The 17,563-nt window shown below is 42.8% G+C and overlaps 1 protein-coding gene across 6 annotated transcripts in view; it reads right to left on the reverse strand.

Moving 5' to 3' along the window:
* UROS (uroporphyrinogen III synthase) overlaps window positions 1–17,563 on the reverse strand; it is a 450,422-nt gene that overhangs the window by 244,251 nt on the left and 188,608 nt on the right. For all 6 annotated transcript variants that reach the window (XM_069239701.1, XM_069239705.1, XM_069239706.1 and 3 more), the window contains one exon: window positions 9,570–9,666. In XM_069239701.1, coding sequence (XP_069095802.1) covers window positions 9,570–9,666 — 97 coding nt within the window. The remainder of the gene's footprint in view (window positions 1–9,569; window positions 9,667–17,563) is intronic.

The raw sequence follows: 17,563 nt of genomic DNA on the forward strand, positions 1-17,563 counted from the left end.
CTGTTTATACACACTTTGGTGTGCCAAAAATCATGTATAGCTTTTAACACAGACAGTTCATTGTACAGTACTTCAGTCATGGCTAGTGGCAGGGTAAAGTAGCAGGGCGGGAGTGTGGGGGGTGAACAAAACAAAACAAAAAAAATCTAAATCACTGCTGCATCATCACTTTTCTGGCAACACCAGGCACAGGCTTCCAGATTGCCCTGGGACCAATCCTAATGCTGCTCCCATGCTGCTGGCAGCATGAGAGCAGCGTCAGGATTGGCCTGAGTGCCTTTACTTTGCACTCCCAGACAGACTGGGAATCTGTGTCTTCTGCCTCCAACCCGGCAACGCAGCTCTGGTTGGAGAGAGTTCAGTGTGCATGTAGGTTTGGCCATCCTGAGATGGCCAGCCAAACCCACATGCCGACTGACAGCAGTGCCATCACTCCTCCTCCCTGCCTGTCATTCCCCATGGCCCTGCCCCCTAGAAAAATAAAATGATAATAAACATTGTTTATTATTGTTCTATTTTTGAAGTTTTGCAGCTTCCTCTGTTGGTAGGGGGGCAACGCTTCTCCGCCATTGAGGAGGTGCAGCCGCTGCAGTACTTTCTAAATGAAGGCAGTCGTTTGCTATTCCCTCAAGACACGATCTGCAAACAGCAAGATCAAACGTAATCATCGTGATATCGGCACACTCAGCTTGGACTGTCTTGGGGAAGAGCTAAAGACCACAGACAAATTAAACAAAAATTGGCAAAGTCAATATATCTAATCTGTGGGACCTATAGGCTTTACCAATGGTTTTAGCCATGGCTAAAGAATACCAAAAAATTTACTTTTTAAGCGGACAGTGATGACATTTTGTAGGCACCCACACCATGCATGTGCACGCTTACTGATTCAAGTTGGATCAGTTACTGGAAATTTAAAAAACGGGAGGGGCACAGCAAAAAAACAGGAGCTGCAGGGTGGAAGCAAATAGGGGAGGTGGACTAGGAATGATGCAACACGAGAGGGGCAGAAAAGCAAACTGCATGACAAAGCAACACATGCAAGTACAGAAGCATATGGTGAGACAATGCAAAACTGAGAGGGGTGAGAGCACAGAAGCACATGGTGGGATGGAGCAACTTGGAGACGGAGGGCCAGAGAAGCGCACGAGAAAGAGCAACAGAGATTGGGTAAGAAGCACACAAGGGAGCAGCTGGAAAACAAATGCACTCTACTAACTAAAAAGAAAAAAGTAGTTCCAAAATAAAAAAGGAAAATAGCAGTGTAATGAGACACTAATGTATCCATGCTAAAGGGAAGGGGCAAACTCACGACGGAGACGTAATGTCCAGACATGCCATCAAATAGCAGTAAGCAAATGAGAGTTACAATCAGGCAACCCAATGGTAAACTGTGAGTGGGCACTTATCCCACTGTAAGCGAACAAAATGTCTTGCAAAAAACAGTGCATGCTCAGTCTCAGGCGAGACCTTTAGAAAAGCACCCAGTATACAACGCTAGCAAGGCGAGACAGACCATAAGCTTGTCTTGTCACTTTCCACAGGGTGCCAAACTACCTTGGATGTACTTGTTCGTGTGGAGTCAAGGTACGAGAAAATGAGATTCAAGCCCATAACAGAGGATTTCAGCACTTGCCATGCTCCACACGATCGAGTGCAGACTACAGCTTGATGTATGCCATACACAGGGTGGCTTTCTTTTAGTCAACATATTTCTTGCGATGAAAATGAACCTCTTTATATGGTTTAAGAATTTAAAATACACAAGTGGGATCAAAGAAAAAAGTATAGTACTTGTGCATGCTGATTCAGATCTTCCACTGCAGACTTCCTCTGTACAGCAGGCATAAATTCATTGACTAGAAGGTGCTCATACAATTAAGCAATCACATGCTATTGTTAGGGTAATGCAGTAGTTGTGCCCCTATAGCAATGCCATCCAAAAATCACAACAGGAGTTCAGTTGAAAGAAACATTTCTCTTGCACAGCAGAGTAACCAAAGACGTTATGTACTCTTAGCACATTTACCTACACAAAAAGCAGTCGGCAAAAAAGCCTTCTTCATCATATTCTGCAGCTCCCAACAGGTTTGTTCTCACAATAAACAATAAAACTATTTCATTTTCCCATGTCCCGCTAAATGTCACAAAATGTTCCACAAAAAAGGCCCACATACTTGAATATTACACACGTTGTCCTGCGGATTTTTAGTATGAAGGACAAACTAAGAAGAATGTGTGTACCTGATCACAGCACCACAGACTGCACTCTTCACTCAGGAGTCCTGTGGTGTAGGAATTCGCACACATGCAAAACACTCGCTCTGGGATTCTGGAAGCCCGCTGGTCACAAAACAATATTTTAATTTAACATAAATGATGCTTGGCGACGTGGCCAATCAAAATGCCTTGAAACATGCAGTAGTAGCCTGAGGCTTATCTGTACTAGAATTGATATTGTCACACCCTGTCCCCAGAAGGGCTGACAGGGAGCAGCATCGACATCCTGGAGGCTGAACGTGCGCTGTCCGTTATCCTGTGTATGGCTGACCCAAAGGTTTGCCGATTGGACTGGGTTTGATGCCGTGGATCTCCAACTCCTCCAGCTCTGAAAAGACTTGATCTAGACAGGCCTGGTTCAAGTGTGGTGCTCTCTGCCCATACATAGGGGGACCAGACTTTGGAAACTAAAAATCGGGATATTTCACAAAAATAAAAGGACTACACTTCAACCAAGGGGCAGAGAATGACAGCGGTCATCATCAAAGAAACAGACAAATAAGGTACTAAGGGCCACACATACGAAGCTTTTTTTCTGGTTGCAAATGGAACAATTTGCAGACTTCCTTTAAGGATAACGGGCTGCATTTAAGAAAATAGTTGCTATATTTTAAAGAAAACACATACATGGCGGTCTGCTGCCCCAAGCAGGCCACCAATCCTGTGATTTTTGCGATTCCCAGAAGGGCACAACTTTCCACCTACCTCATGAATATTAATGAGGTAGGTCCAATTGCAACCCACTGGGATTTGCAGATCGAATTCAAAAGAGTTTCGTACATTGGAAATCGCAATTTCTCATGTAGGTATTGTGGCCCTAAGGAAATAAAATTAATTGCAAATTTTAAACCAAGAATCATATCTGGTAATTAAATTGTTTTCAGATAATTTGCTAGTTAGTCCCTCTTTGGGACATATAATAGCCCTGCCTCCCTCTGTTTTCAGTCAAGTCTAACTGAAAAACATGAAATCTTCAAGGGCAGCTTGTGAAAAACCATGACTGTCCCAGCAAATCCGGGATGCCTGGTCACCCTACCTGTATGGGGCCAGCAGGCGTGGGGCACTAACCGGAATGAAGGGCCCTTTGTGGACTCTTCTGGACAAAGCACACCTACTATACAGAAGGGTGATCCTGGGATCTGCACCAGAAAGCCAAGCTTGCTGGATGCAATACTCACTTGCCTGAGGGCATTCAGCCACGAGCTGGGAGTCACAATGCTTCTAGGTCCTGTGGCGCTGTGGCACCTAGGGGAATCTTCATTGACACATATCGGCTTTGGCCTTCTCCTTGACATCACAACATCACCTCCACCCTCGGGACCGGATCACTTGCTGTTGGGTGGTGCCCTGCAGATTGATCGCAGAGGGTGGAGGTGGCAGAGCCATGAGCGGTGAACTGATGCTTGGGCTGCACTTCTTTTACATGCTGCATGCTCCCTATGTCCCCCCACTCCTCGGGGCAACTCTCAATAGTTAATGAGGCTTGGTTAACCTCTGGAAGATTAGACTTTTGGAACTGGAACCCTGAATAGTCTTTTGACAGAGCGACTGGAGGCAAACTTCCTTCTGAGGACATCCTGCTCTGATCTCCACTCACTGAGGCCTTGATGATCTGAAGGTCCAACCAATGGCGGTTTCTACATAGGGGCGTAGAGGTGCTGACCCCCAGACTGCAGCCATTACTTACATGAAGTGATGTATCACAACATACATACATTATGTATGTACGTATGCTACTGCATGGAGTTGGCTCGCCTGGCAGACAGAAGGTGTGGCTTATTTCCAGCAGCTAGGGCTGTTTGACTGAACTGCACATGTCCGGTTGGCTGGTATTTTGCTTATGGTTAACCAGACATGTAGTTCATGCTTCCCCAGACATAGCTGTTAGGGAGCCGGGGAAGCAAAGACAGTCCCATCGCTCTCAGAAAGTGTGCTGTGGTCACCTGTCCATGTCAGTCCTCACACTGCTCTTATGCTGTTTACTACAGTAAACAGCATGAAAGCAGTGCTTTTATTGGTTAAGATGCAAGGTGTTTTAGTTTCACTTTGCCCTCCCAGCATGCATTGCTCAACTCTTCAATTCAGTGTGAGGTATGGATTTCAAAGTGTCGGGCCACAGGTATGAAGATTGAATGCTGAGGTAAGTATATTGTTGTATTATGTCTTCTGTAATGTAATGGCAAAACACTCCAATACTCTTGGTTGAGCTTGACTTAAAAACTGCAAAACCAACAATAAGGTAGCAGTAGCAAATATCTATTCCCCGCCATTTACGGGAGTTATCAGCCACCACTGGACATGACTGGAGAGCCTTTTGGCCAATGTGAGGGTCCGCTGATCAGACACCCTATAATCCCGGCATAGTGATAGAGAAAGCCTCCAGAATGAGTCAGTAAACTAAAATGGATCAGTATACTGAGCTAGGGGAAGGGTGAAGTACCTGCAGACGCCCATTTTGACTGGTGCCTCTGATGTACTGGGAGAGATTACTGGGGCTCAAATTCTGGTCATGAATGAAAGATCAAGACAAACCCTAGATAAAAAGATCTGGCTGGATAATGGGGACAGAATGAGATCTTCCTAGCCGTATGCAAGGATGCCAGGTCCTCAAGGAACTGTTGGTGGGAGTTCCACAAGAAGAAGCAGGAGGCATCTGAGGATTCAAGGTGGCTTTGGAAGGCTGGTGGTGCAAGAAGATGGCAAGATCAGCCTCTGGGGATCACCCCTCTGTGGGTGACTCGGGGATAATACCTGGTGGGAACCTAAGTCAGAGCCAGAATGCCTCAGCAGAATGATCACAGGGAGATGGAGATGAGTTTAGGAATAAGAGATCCCGGTGATGCATGATTCCCACCGGGTCCAGGTATTCAAGATTTTTTTTTGTATGGATCACAGGTTGTCAGCATCACTACAGTTTCTTCTAGACTTTTTGCCCCCACTTTAAAGTGGACACTACTTAGTTGACAGGGTCATTCTTAGGTCCACTAAGGCTTGTTCTGGTTTGTAGGCAGTCATACAGTGAACTTCATCTCTTGCATATTTAACACAAGAGTCAGTATTGCTATATATGTTAATGCACAATATATTTACCAGTGTGATGATTACATTGGGGTTGTGCCGCACTATTCAAGTCAGCAAGAATTACTAGGTTTGCACACTGTTACAATTTTAAAGACTGTTTACCCGAGGTGAGGTGAATGAGAGTTTAGGGTATGAGAAGTTGAATAACCGTTCATTGTTTTGGGCCATGTTGACTAGCAATATGTCATGGATGACTACTGCACACAAACTCTAGAACTGCCCCTGCAAGAGCTCACATTTTCCCTCTCTCACACGGTTACATCAGACATGCCTCTTCCCACAGTTCTATTGTGATTACATGGGTAGACAATTTAAAATAATTATTTGGAACGTACAGAGTTTCAATGGTTTGCCAAACGACAAAGGGCCTTATCCTTCTTTAAAAGACACAAAGTGGGCATACCCTTCCTGCAGGAAACTCAACTCACCGAAATCATAGAATCTAAAACCAGAAAGAAGTAGTGAGGTCAGATTGACTCAGCCACATTCTTGACATAGGCCAATTTGGTTACCCGTAGGTGTCCCTTTCCAGCTTTGATACTCAGAAGTGGACGTTGAGGGATATATTCTTGTTTACGGCACCCTAGATGACAGAGAATTAGGTATTATCAATAAATATGCGCCTAGCATGGATGATAAAATGCTTTTCCCCAGAATACTGGAATTGTTGACTTCGTACTTAGATGCCCCCATTATATGGGCAGGTGATTTCAATTGCATACTAGATGGTAGTCTAGACAGATATCACCCTAAGCAGCACAAAAAGCTAGGAATGACGGCAGCCCTAGTGAAAACTATGGGAAACATAGGGGTGTGGACATCTGGAGAACGTACTTCGTCACTTATTCACATACAATACTTACAGTAGATCCGAGAGTTTTGATTACGGTGAATTTATTGCCCAACATTCTGATGTCAAGGTACCTGAGCAGACTCCTGTAAGACTGCTTCGCTCTGTAAGTAGAAAATAACCAAGGTGGAACCAGGATGACATTTTCTTCTTGGGAATCAAACTCTGGGATCGCTACGGACCTCACCTGCCTCAATTATTTATGCACATCACTGGAAATTTTCATAGAAAATAACTGGGGGAGCAACAAGTACTAGGGCAAATGAGTGGTAGAGCATCAAGGAGTCAAGAGAGAGGAATCCCTTGGCAAGGTCTACGAATTCAGAAAGCAGCTACAAATAGAGCTGCGGGGCAAGAAAGGCAGGGCAACTTAAATACAGCAAGGGGATGCAAAGTCCTGCAATAGTAGCCCAAAACAGTGACGGCCAGGAGGTCACAGGGGGGAATGTGGTTAGGCTGTGGACCCTGAAAAAGCCTCTGACACGCTGAGCTGGCTCTACTTGATGGAGGTTCTGAGGTATACGGGTTATGGCCCAAATTACCTAAATAGGGTTCAGCTACTGTATACTAATCGCTTGATCAGAGTTAGGAGCATTAGTTTGGTCTCTGGGTGCTAGTTTTTCTAATTCTACCACACATGTTTAACAACGGAGCCCAGATAATGAGGAAGTCCTTGTAGGCATTTGTCTATAAAGGGGGTAATTTGTAACACTTTCTGAGAATTGTAATCAGAAGAAGGGTGGGATTTATTAGTTTCTTTCACGCACACCTGTAAATCTTTCATTTTTAGATTATCCAAACAATAGAAAATATAAAAACTTAGAGTTCGGCCAAAAATCCATCCCAGTCGCTTTTTTGTCAAACTGCCATATTTAATATTCCCTGCCAGTGCTGACTGTCTTATTATTCTCAGCAGATATCTTTTATGTTATGCTAGTTTTCTGCCTAAATTATTTCTGTCATTGATTTTTGGTGTTGCCATATATGAAAAAATGTTAAATGTACAACTGTATATTATTTTTTAGTAATTCAAATATAAACCATTTTCCCATGTGAAGAAAGCCATAGAACACTCCATGAATCCATGGGGGAGGTTAGGATTCTTTCCCATACTTGCTGTACCAGTTATGCCATCGTGAAGCAGGTAGACAGTTGGAGGTGGGGTGAATGTGGGAATAAAGCTTTGCAAATGTTTGCTAGCACTCACAAAATTATGACTTTGATGGAGGTCACCACATCGACCATGACTGTTACTCTAGCTAACACGACTGCAGAGAAAATCTGCACAGCTAACTAATGTTGCACACTTGCAGTGTAATCCGTGCACAAAACGCCACAGAAAATGATTTTGTAAATGAGAAGGTGCTATATTAGAGCTTAGATTTCATTATAGGAGCACGTATGATTGACCTATGTGCATAAATGATTTTGAGTATGACACCAAGTGTTTTCAAACGCCCATGTGTGAATATGTCTGCTTGCATAGTCTGGATTACAATTTAGGTGGTAATTCTGGTTCAATCGCAAACACACATATGCTGAAAACATGTGAGCAGATACAGGAGGCAAATTAAACATTAAATAATTAATAGTCCATGTGACTTAGCACATAAGCAAGTAATGGATGAATTGGAATATGCACCTGAAACAGAATTAGCTTCAATTATGTTTTTGGGGACAGTGTCCTAAAACAGGAGGCAGAGCCAAATGGGAAGACTGTACTTACATAGCTTCCTGTAAATGTGAAATGTGCAATAATGTAGTGATAGGCTAACTCAGTATAGGCAGAATAATGTAAGCTTGTTTTGTTCTGAAAAGGAGGTTTTCCCTTAAAATATATAGTCCAAATCGGCACCTCAATAAGTACAGGTAGCAACCTACTGCAGCCTCCCTAGTGGCAGAATATGTCTATCATGGTTGATTCAGACAGCAGAGATACCTCAATTTCTTTTTACTGATTTTTATGTCTGGTGTAGGCCAAGACCTTTAGATTCTTGTAAAATTGTATATAATATACCAACCTACAGGAGCCTTCAGCCAGCCTTCTTAGTCCATTAATCTGTTGTGCATCGTTCACATTTTTCTTCCTCCCAATACAGCATATAGAATAGGACAATGGCTTATTCAACTTCAGTCACAATCTAACCTCACCCTCAGTGACGGCATTCTGCTTTTTCACAAAGAGCGCATACACGAACAAGGTGGTTCCCTCTAGTGGAAGGGACTTCTATGACAATGTGAGCTTTTTGAGATTAAAAGATATGTTTGCTTTTTTCTATTTTTTTAACATTGACAAGCATCTTTCACCACAATTGTTCTATATAATAATTGGCAAAACCAGTAGATCACACTTTTATAATGTGAGTGCAAAGTTGCTGACTTGTCTGTAAAGTATTGTTTTAGAAAATCTATAAGAAAAAACATTTCAAAATACTGGAGGAGGACCAAAGACATATCTTATGATATCTCAAATATGCTCGTTCAATTTATTGTTTTAATTTTTTCTAAATAGCATGGTTTCTTTTTAAATTACTTTTCATTCAGGTAACTCTGAACAAAAATTTTAAAAACAAGGAAGAATCAGAATGTAAAGGAAATGCTTGCCAATGCCTTATTTAATTTCTACAGGATGTAGCCATTTGGTCATTGGTAGTAGCCCGGAGAGGAGATTTATGGGCCTCCATGAGGAGTGTGATGTGAAGTGCATCTTCTGCCTCAGACACAGCTGAGTGGGTGCAGCAGATGACCCTACCCCAGCGCCATAAAAGCCTTTTTGTGTGCAAAGGCTTGTGCTTTCATGAAATATATGGGATTAAGGAGATAAAACTAGAACCTTGGAAGACTGCTCTTCTCCACATCCCACCAAAATGTCTCTATAGCTGAGCTTTTACAGACAAATTCAGAGCAGTGGGGAGCAACACAGCACGGGGTGGAGTGGGAGTTTGTGAGGGTGGAAGCACACAAACACTCTTACTGAGTGCTGAATGAAAAACGAAAAATTAGTTCCCTAAAGTTGAGCAGTGGAAGGATATAAATCAACAAATTAAAAGCATCATAAAGAGGCTTTGTTCCAAGGGATTGTCAAAAACATTAGAAGGAAGGCAAGTCTTCAAATAAAAAGTAAGCAAACGAAGTGACAATAAAACCAACCAATAGTAAGCAATAGGGGAATGAGGGGGTGTAAACTCACGTTAAGTTCACAATAGATCTTTCACTGTCTGATAAGCGAGACCTAAAAATCATGGCAAAGCAAAACAAGCTTTGTCAAAGCCAAAAGCCAGGCAATCAAGATCAGAGAGATTGATTTAGACAATACTTTTACACAAATTAGAACAATTCAGGATTTCAGAGCACTTACCTTCATTTTTATCATTCTCTGCCAAGCAGAGTTTAACTGCTTCAACAGCTCTGGGGCTGGTAAAAATGAGACCACCATAATCTTCAGGGCAAGTAATCTGTTTAACAAAAAGTATGCATGAGTGGTGGAAGTAACAGAAATTAAAAGCTAAAAGCATACTAAAATTAGTTTCTATCTGCTCGCCATACCTGCACTTGTGTTGTGTTCTTTTGCCTATGTGTGCTTCTTGTCTCCCTGCATTCAACGTTGCTCTCTTAAGGCTGTGTTGCTTAACTGTGTTGTTTCCTCCCCCCAATGCACCGCTGTGTTGCTTCTCTCCCTCCCACAACCTAGTCATCCTTGCTACATTTTCTTTAAATGTTTTATTTAAGGGCTTTGGCAATTTGTTTTCAAACAGTGCTTTTGTACTTATTTTTTATGTACCAATTCATGTCCGATCGGTAAAGAAAAAATAAATCACGTAATTTTATTGTCGCAAAATGACACAATGCTGTGCAACATGGGTTTAACACTGGCAAATTCAATATGTCCAAATTGCGAGACCTACTGAGTTTGAGAAAGCTTGTTTGCAAGTGGAAATGTTACTTTGCAAGACAGTTGACATTTGCCTTTTGCATTCTGGTTTTTCCTGGTAAGTTAACATTGGTTAACAGTGTGTTAACAATACTTGACGTTTGTGGGGTCTTATTGGCTAGGAAACGAGCAATCGCCACAAGCCACACTTTCCAGGATTAACCATGGCATCTTCATTTCATAAATGTCACATGCTGCAAGTTTATCTGGCTGCTGGGCAAAAAAACGCTGGCTTCGCACAAGCGATGAGGTATGCCGATCCACTTACCATCAGCACTGTTTTTCTCTTTTCTAGTCTTTAATGTACCTAAATGTGAGGACATTGCATTTTTAAACAATATGGTGAAAAAAACATTGTGTAATGTATGCAGTCATTCAGGGTCTCTAGCTAGGTCGAGCATAACAATGCTCAAGTGCTGCTATTCCGATGTGAGGATATCTATGTGGGCTTTTAACCACGCCCACCTCACGCCCATTACTTTAACTCGTGTGTGGGCTTGCCTTTCAAAAATCCTTTGTTATCATTGGTAAATGTTTTATGTTTGTCCCTCCTTGGGGTGGTTTTGTTACTACCTTGGGGACCGACACAGCTACATGGTTAAGTGCACGTTTGTCGATATGTGTGACTGCAAGCGAACTTCTTTTTCCTTTTGTGTCTCTCCTCTGCTCTCACGCTTATGGTGGCCATGGAGCTTTGAATTGACTTGCTTATGTCAACTGTTTTACTTTACATTTTCAATTTATGTGGCAAGAAAAGTCCAGTTAAGAATTTACATCGCTAATAGCTCTAATTCGAGCAAATGCAAGACCCACTGTATTGCAAATGCTTGTTTTTATGATTGCAACAGTGGGGAAGAAAACAGGGAAAAATAAGACCTTATCCTTGATGCAGTGAGTAAAAAAAAAAAAAATCTAAACAGACTTTAGCTACTGACCCTCGTAGGGCCCCTGACCTCTCCTCACATGTGCTCTTTAGGGTCGAGCCTGCAATAGAATGCGCTAGCACATGTGTATCGCTTGCGAGACGCTGTTGTAGTTAGAAAAGAACTTGCCTCTCGATCACCATTTGTTAGTTTGCGTGGCACTCTTCTTTACAGCCCCGTAATTCGTCCACTCCAGGCCTGGCAACATTTCCATTCCTCTCTGCTGCATAGGGACCAAGCACTGATTAATTTATCTTAATCAGTGCACGTCAGCTACTCCTGACGTGATCGAGGTACTACTTCTTTCACAAAACACCCCTGCCCCCAACCCCAGCTGCTCCCTCACTAGCCCTGAGGAAGGAGCGCATCCAAGTGCACAGAAACACAAGGGCTCATGCCCAACACATACATGGATGGCACACACAGCATGTACACAAAAGTGTGTAGTGCACACTTACATACATGCATGTGTTAAGTTGCGCAGGTTAGACAGTTGAGCACAAACAAAAACTAATAAAACACACACATGCACTCACACACCACACAAGTGCATGCATACGCAAACAGACATCCAGTGTAACAGGCTCTCAGAAATGAACTGAGATGGCTACAATCTGGTTAAATTAGCTCTCGGTTTCTCTATTTGTACTGCAAGGTATATTCATACCCCAGGCACTGTCTTAATTGGGTGCAAATTGAGCACTGAATTACCCTCAGAGCTGGGCAAACATTTTCTCAGTGCTCTGGCTGCTGCTGTGATGTGGGTTGTGTTGGAGTAATTGGACATGGCCATCCAGCCTGTTGTTCACACTATTATATCTGAGCCCCCGCACGCACATTTACTGATTTCCCTTAAACCAACCATTCTCGCCAGGTTCACTTCAAGAACCACGATCAGATGAGTTTCCACAGCAACTGCAGTGCCGTTTCTGCTGCTCTGACTGCTGTTTACTTGCCCTTTTGCAAAAACAAAACACGCTGATAAAATAATAATATGCTACGGTAAACTAGAAGCATTACCAGCAAGGGTCCAATGCAAACAGCAGAAGCACGTTTTTATGTGTGACAAAGAGTACTAGTTAGAAGTTTGTAAGCAGTTAACCTACTTGAACACCATAGTCAGAAAGAGCTGTTTGGATGTTGTTGAACGACTGCAACTTCACTACTTGGAGCTTAGTTAAGTTTTATTTACGTTTCAGTAAACTTTCAACTCTCTTAGGCATCAATCTTTGGAAAATCACAGAGAGCGTATCTAACACATTCTCAGAGTTAGTACTTGGTTTTTCTATGACAGCGAGCATAGCCGAAAGGAAGCATGAGTGGCTGGGGTGCGCTCTCTGGTCATACCTATTTTAACCCTCTGGGTGCCCGGAACGAGGACGTAACCACCTCACCCTCACATGGGCCCTTGGGGGAGCGCTAGCACTCCCCCCGAGGGCATGGCACACCCTTCCCCTCAGCAGGGATGGAAGGGGAATTGCTTTCCCTTACCCCCCACCACGTGGCATCTGAGGACATCAGCGCGCGACCGCACGCTGACCTTATCAGAGGCCTACCCCTCCGCACTGGAAGCTCAGCTTCCAGCGCGGATGCATTTCTCCTCTGATCACGTGGAGGGGCCGAGAGAGGCATCAAAGGAAAGGAAAGGCCTATTTCTATTAGGCCGATCTGCCCCCGGGGGAGGGGCAGAAACCACTTAGGCACCAGGGATTGGTGTGTGTGCATGTGTGTGGTTTTTTTGGGGGGGCAGCCCCTTGGTCAAGGGTCGCTCCCAATGGGGCACATTACTGTTGGCCATATCTGCCCCCCCTTGGGGGCAGATCGGCCTATTTTTCGAAGGCCCGTCTGCCCCCTAGGGGGGCAGAAAGCCCACCTGAGACCAGGGAAGATTTTTTTTTTTCACAGTAAGAGGGTGGGGTTATGGCCATAACCCCACCCCAAATAAATGGTGCCAAAGTTGTTCTGCCCACCAGTGGGCAGATGGGGCAATTACCCCCGATCCCCACCCCAGGGGGATGGGGGGGGGGGAGAAAGTCTACTACATGCCAGGGAATTTAAAAAAATATATATAGTGTGGTGTGGCTACCAACCAGTATGGGCCCGGTTATGCCCCCAACCCAACTGAAGGGGGTAACAGTCTTTCAGCTCTCCCCCCGCACACTAAAACGTCTTATCCCATGGCAAGCAAGAGGACATTTGATTATTTTGGGTTTTGGTTTTACATTTGGGCCATGAGAACTTGGCAAACTCTCAAAATCTTCCCCCTTGGAATGGTGAGGGCTGCACTTTTTGGACTTTGGGACGCTGCCATGAAGAAAAATCCACAAGACCTAGACACATCTGAAAACTAAACATCTGGGTGAGTCCAGGGTGGTGTGCTTCACATGCACCCAGCACCATTTTCTTACCCACAATCCCTTGCAAACCTCCAACTTTGCTGGAAATCATAAATTTTTCCTACATTTTTGTGATGGAACCTTCTGGAATCTGCAGGAATCCACAAGATTCCTACCACCCAGCATAGTCGCATCTATAACGATAAAAATTCTGCCTAAAAATGTTTTTTTTCCAAACTGCCCTTTTGGATCCGCTTTGGTTCCCCCTCAATTTCGACATGTTTTTGGTTCTTCCCTGTCACAGGCACTTGGCTCACTTACACAAGTGAGGTATAATTTTTACCGGGAGACTGAGGGGAACGTTGGGTACTAGGAAATTTGTCTCGGGCGCTGACCCCACACAGAAATGTGGGAATAATGTGATTTTTTTTAGCTAAATTTAAAGTTTGCTGAGGATTCCAGGTAAGAAAACATTGGGGGATCCACGCAAGTCACACCTCCATGGATTCCCTCGTGTGTCTAGTTTTCAGAAATGTTTGGGTTTGGTAGGTTTCCCTATATGGCTCCTAAACCCAGGACCAAAATCGCAGCCCAACCCCCCCCCACAAAAACAGGTAGTTTAGTATCTGATAAATTTGATGTGTCCACATAGTGTTTTGGGGCATTTCCTTTTGCGGGCACTAGGCCAACCCACACCAGTGAGGTACCATTTTTATCAGGAGACTTGGGGGAACGCTGGGTGGAAGGAAATGTGTGGTTCCTCTCAGAATCCAGAACTTTCTGTCACCGAAATGTGAGGAAAAAGTGTTTTTTTGGGGCCAAATTTTGAGGTTTGCAAAGGATTCTGGGTAACAGAACCTGGTAAGAGCCCCATCCTGGATTCCCCTAGGTGTCAGGGCAAAATATAAGTAAGGTGTTAACATGAATAGATGGCTTATCCTAATCAAGTAAAACTCTTCAAGCTAATGTACGATCAATAGAGAAAGAGTAGTGGGAATCATGTGACGGGGGCAAAAGACTATTATCCCCGAGTCTTCGTGAGGGAGTGCTCATAAGTCAGCACGTATGGATCCAAAATCTTTTACGGTGCGATCTATAAACAAAACAGTTCTTTTGGTTAAATTCTTGTGTTGGGGGCGCTGTGTCTTGCTCCCCAATAATTAAGCTAGAGGTATAAGGTATAGAAGAGACACAGAGTAACGTCTCAGGAGTGTGTGTGAAACTCCTCGGCATGAACCGAACATGAATTACTCTGTGTCTCTTCTATACCTTATACCTCTAGCATTATCTTGAAGAGTTTTACTTGATTAGGATAAGCCACCTATTCATGTTAACACCTTACTTATATTTTGCCCTGAGGAAGTCAATGAGATTAATTTCTCGGAGACGAAACACGTGTTGGCTGTTGGATGTTGTTGTGTTGACCACATATGGAATATTTCTGATGTGATGAACATATATGAAAACCTCACACAAGAATAAAGACACTGAACTTTAACTCTGTTTGGATTATATATTGATTTTCCGAAGACCAAGAACCTAACTGTACAGACTCTTATCTAATTTCATGCGAGTGCCCTGGCCTTTTGAATCATATCTCTACATTTTTGCCTTCCAAATACAAGACAGTGTGTAAAAATGACGTCTATTTGAGAAATGCCCTGTAATTCACATGCTAGTATGGGGACCCCAGAATTCAGAGATGTGCAAATAACCACTGCTTCTCAACACCTTATCTTGTGCCCATTTTGGAAATACAAAGGTTTTCTCGATACCTATTTTTCACTCTTTATATTTCACCAAATGAATTGCTGTATACCTGGTATAGAATGAAAACCCATTGCTAAGGTGCAGCTCATTTATTGGCTCTGGGTACATAGGGTTCTTGATGAACCTTCAAGCCCTGTACATCCACATAACCAGAAGAGTCTAGCAGACGTAACGGTATTTTGCTTTTCAAAAATCTGACATTGCAGTAAAAAGGTATAGAGCAAAACGTGAATATAAATGGCTGTTTTTTTCACCTCAATTTCAATATTTGTTTTATTTCAGCTATTATTTTCTGTAGGAAAACCTTGTAGGATCTACACAAATGACCCCTGGTGAATTCAGAATTTTCTCTACTTTTCAGAAATGTTTAGTTCTCAGGGATCCGTTTCTGTCACTGACTGGAAGGAGGCTAAAAGCAACAACAACAAAAAAAAGTAAAAATGGGGTATGTCCCAGTAAAATGCCAAAATTGTGGTGAAAAATATGTTTTTCTGATTTAAGTCTGCCTGTCCCTGAAAGCTGGGCAGCTGGTAATTTTAGCATCACAACCCCTTTGTGGATGCCATTTTCAGGGAAAAAACCACAAACCTTTTTCTGCAGCCCTTTTTTCCCATTTGTTTTTTAAAAAACGATTTTTTTGCTGTATTTTGGCTAATTTCTTGGTCTCCTTCAGGGGAACCCACAAACTCTGGGTACCTCTAGAATCCCTAGGATGTTGGAAAAAAAAGCGCAAATTTGGCGTAGGTAGCTTATGTGGACAAAAAGTTATGAGGGCCGAAGTGCGAACTGCCCCAAATAGCCAAAAAAAGGCCTGGCACCTGAGGAGGAAAAGGCCTGTCAGCGAAGGGGTTAAGGGACATAAAAAGGTGAGTGGGAGGCAGTGTCATGGATTTGAGGTAAAAAAAAATGTTATTGTACCTTTCCATCATTCACCTTATTCATAGACAGCAAATGTTCTTAAAGCGTGGTATGGGTTTGTTCAAATTAAGTTTATGGTCTTTCACTGCGCAACATAAATATCCTATTGGCAAACTTCACTTAATGGGTTACTGGCTTTTTAATCCAGATAAAAGCTTTTTTAAACATTTCTGTGGAATTAAGTCGCCTACTTTAATCACAGTTAGGGTGTTCTAAGGAACTCTTAAAGATTTAGAGTTTTGATATAATTTTGAATTGGCATGTTTATGCTCTTTTGGTGAAATGTACATACTGTACAATAAAGTGTGTGTTATATAGGGTGACCAGGCATCCTGCATTTGCTGGGACAGTCCCGGTTTTTCACCAGCTGTCTCAGCAGATTTATAGAAACTTAGCTCAAGTCCAGGTTTTGAGGGAGGGTCGACTGAAAATGGTTAGTGGTGCCTCTTTTTTATGTTTTCCAAAGCAGGGGTAGTGAGCAGCTGTTATAAGAAATAAATGTAATTAACAGGCATAATACCTGCTTTGAAAATCGCATTTAATTTATGTTCTTAGTGTCTCTTCTGTAAGGCTACGCTGAGGAGCGCTGTAATTCTATGCGCTCGGTTGAAGTAAAATTGTAGTCCTTCTCCTATTTTTGTGAAATGTCCCGGATTTTGGCTTTAGCATTCTGGTCACTCTAATGTTATAGCCATTTCAGACCCACCCTACCCCCAGTTAGGGTGACCACCTGTCATGGAGGCAAATTCTGGGCAGTGACTGTAAAAATTCAGGATGAAGCATAAAAATTCAGAACAAAAATTCACGACAAAAGGTCAATTTTGTGGACACTTCAGAATAGGTCAATCAATGCTATGAAAGTATATAAATAGCTGTCACGACTACAAATCAAAATAGCTTAATGTTCTTAGGCTTGCAAAATACGTAGCAGTATTAAAGCAAACATTCCCATGTGACTGGACTTATTTAAAGATTAAAAAACTAGCAAACACACACGAATATTTACTGAGGTAGTGCTCTGTTGATGGGTATAGACTTCCAGCTCAGAGGCAGTACTACTACTACTACTACTAGTAGTACTACTACTACTACTACTACAAGCAGCAAGGGAGTGCAATTGCAAGTAATTCACTAGATCACATTTGAAGGAGTCAGAGAAGTTATGTGTGTGCGTTTCATTGAGAATGTTTCTGATAAAACTAGTGTATGGTTTTAGACAATCTACTCCCCATGCTACTTGGTCTACCCTTGCATCCATCAGCCTAGACTCAGTCTCTGTGGTAACTTCAAGGGCCTGTACAAACACTAGAAAAGCCAACTGACTTGATGTTGACATGTGAAGGCTGGCAAAGCAATACAAATGTCTACTATGGTGCACAGCAATTAAAATTGGATTACTTTGTATAAACAGTGCGTGAAAGATAAAAAATTAAATGCGTGGTGATAGTGTTTACTTTTCGGTAGTAAAGTAGTC

The sequence above is a fragment of the Pleurodeles waltl genome, chromosome 6, assembly GCF_031143425.1.
Source record: "Pleurodeles waltl isolate 20211129_DDA chromosome 6, aPleWal1.hap1.20221129, whole genome shotgun sequence".
NCBI lineage: Eukaryota > Metazoa > Chordata > Amphibia > Caudata > Salamandridae > Pleurodeles > Pleurodeles waltl.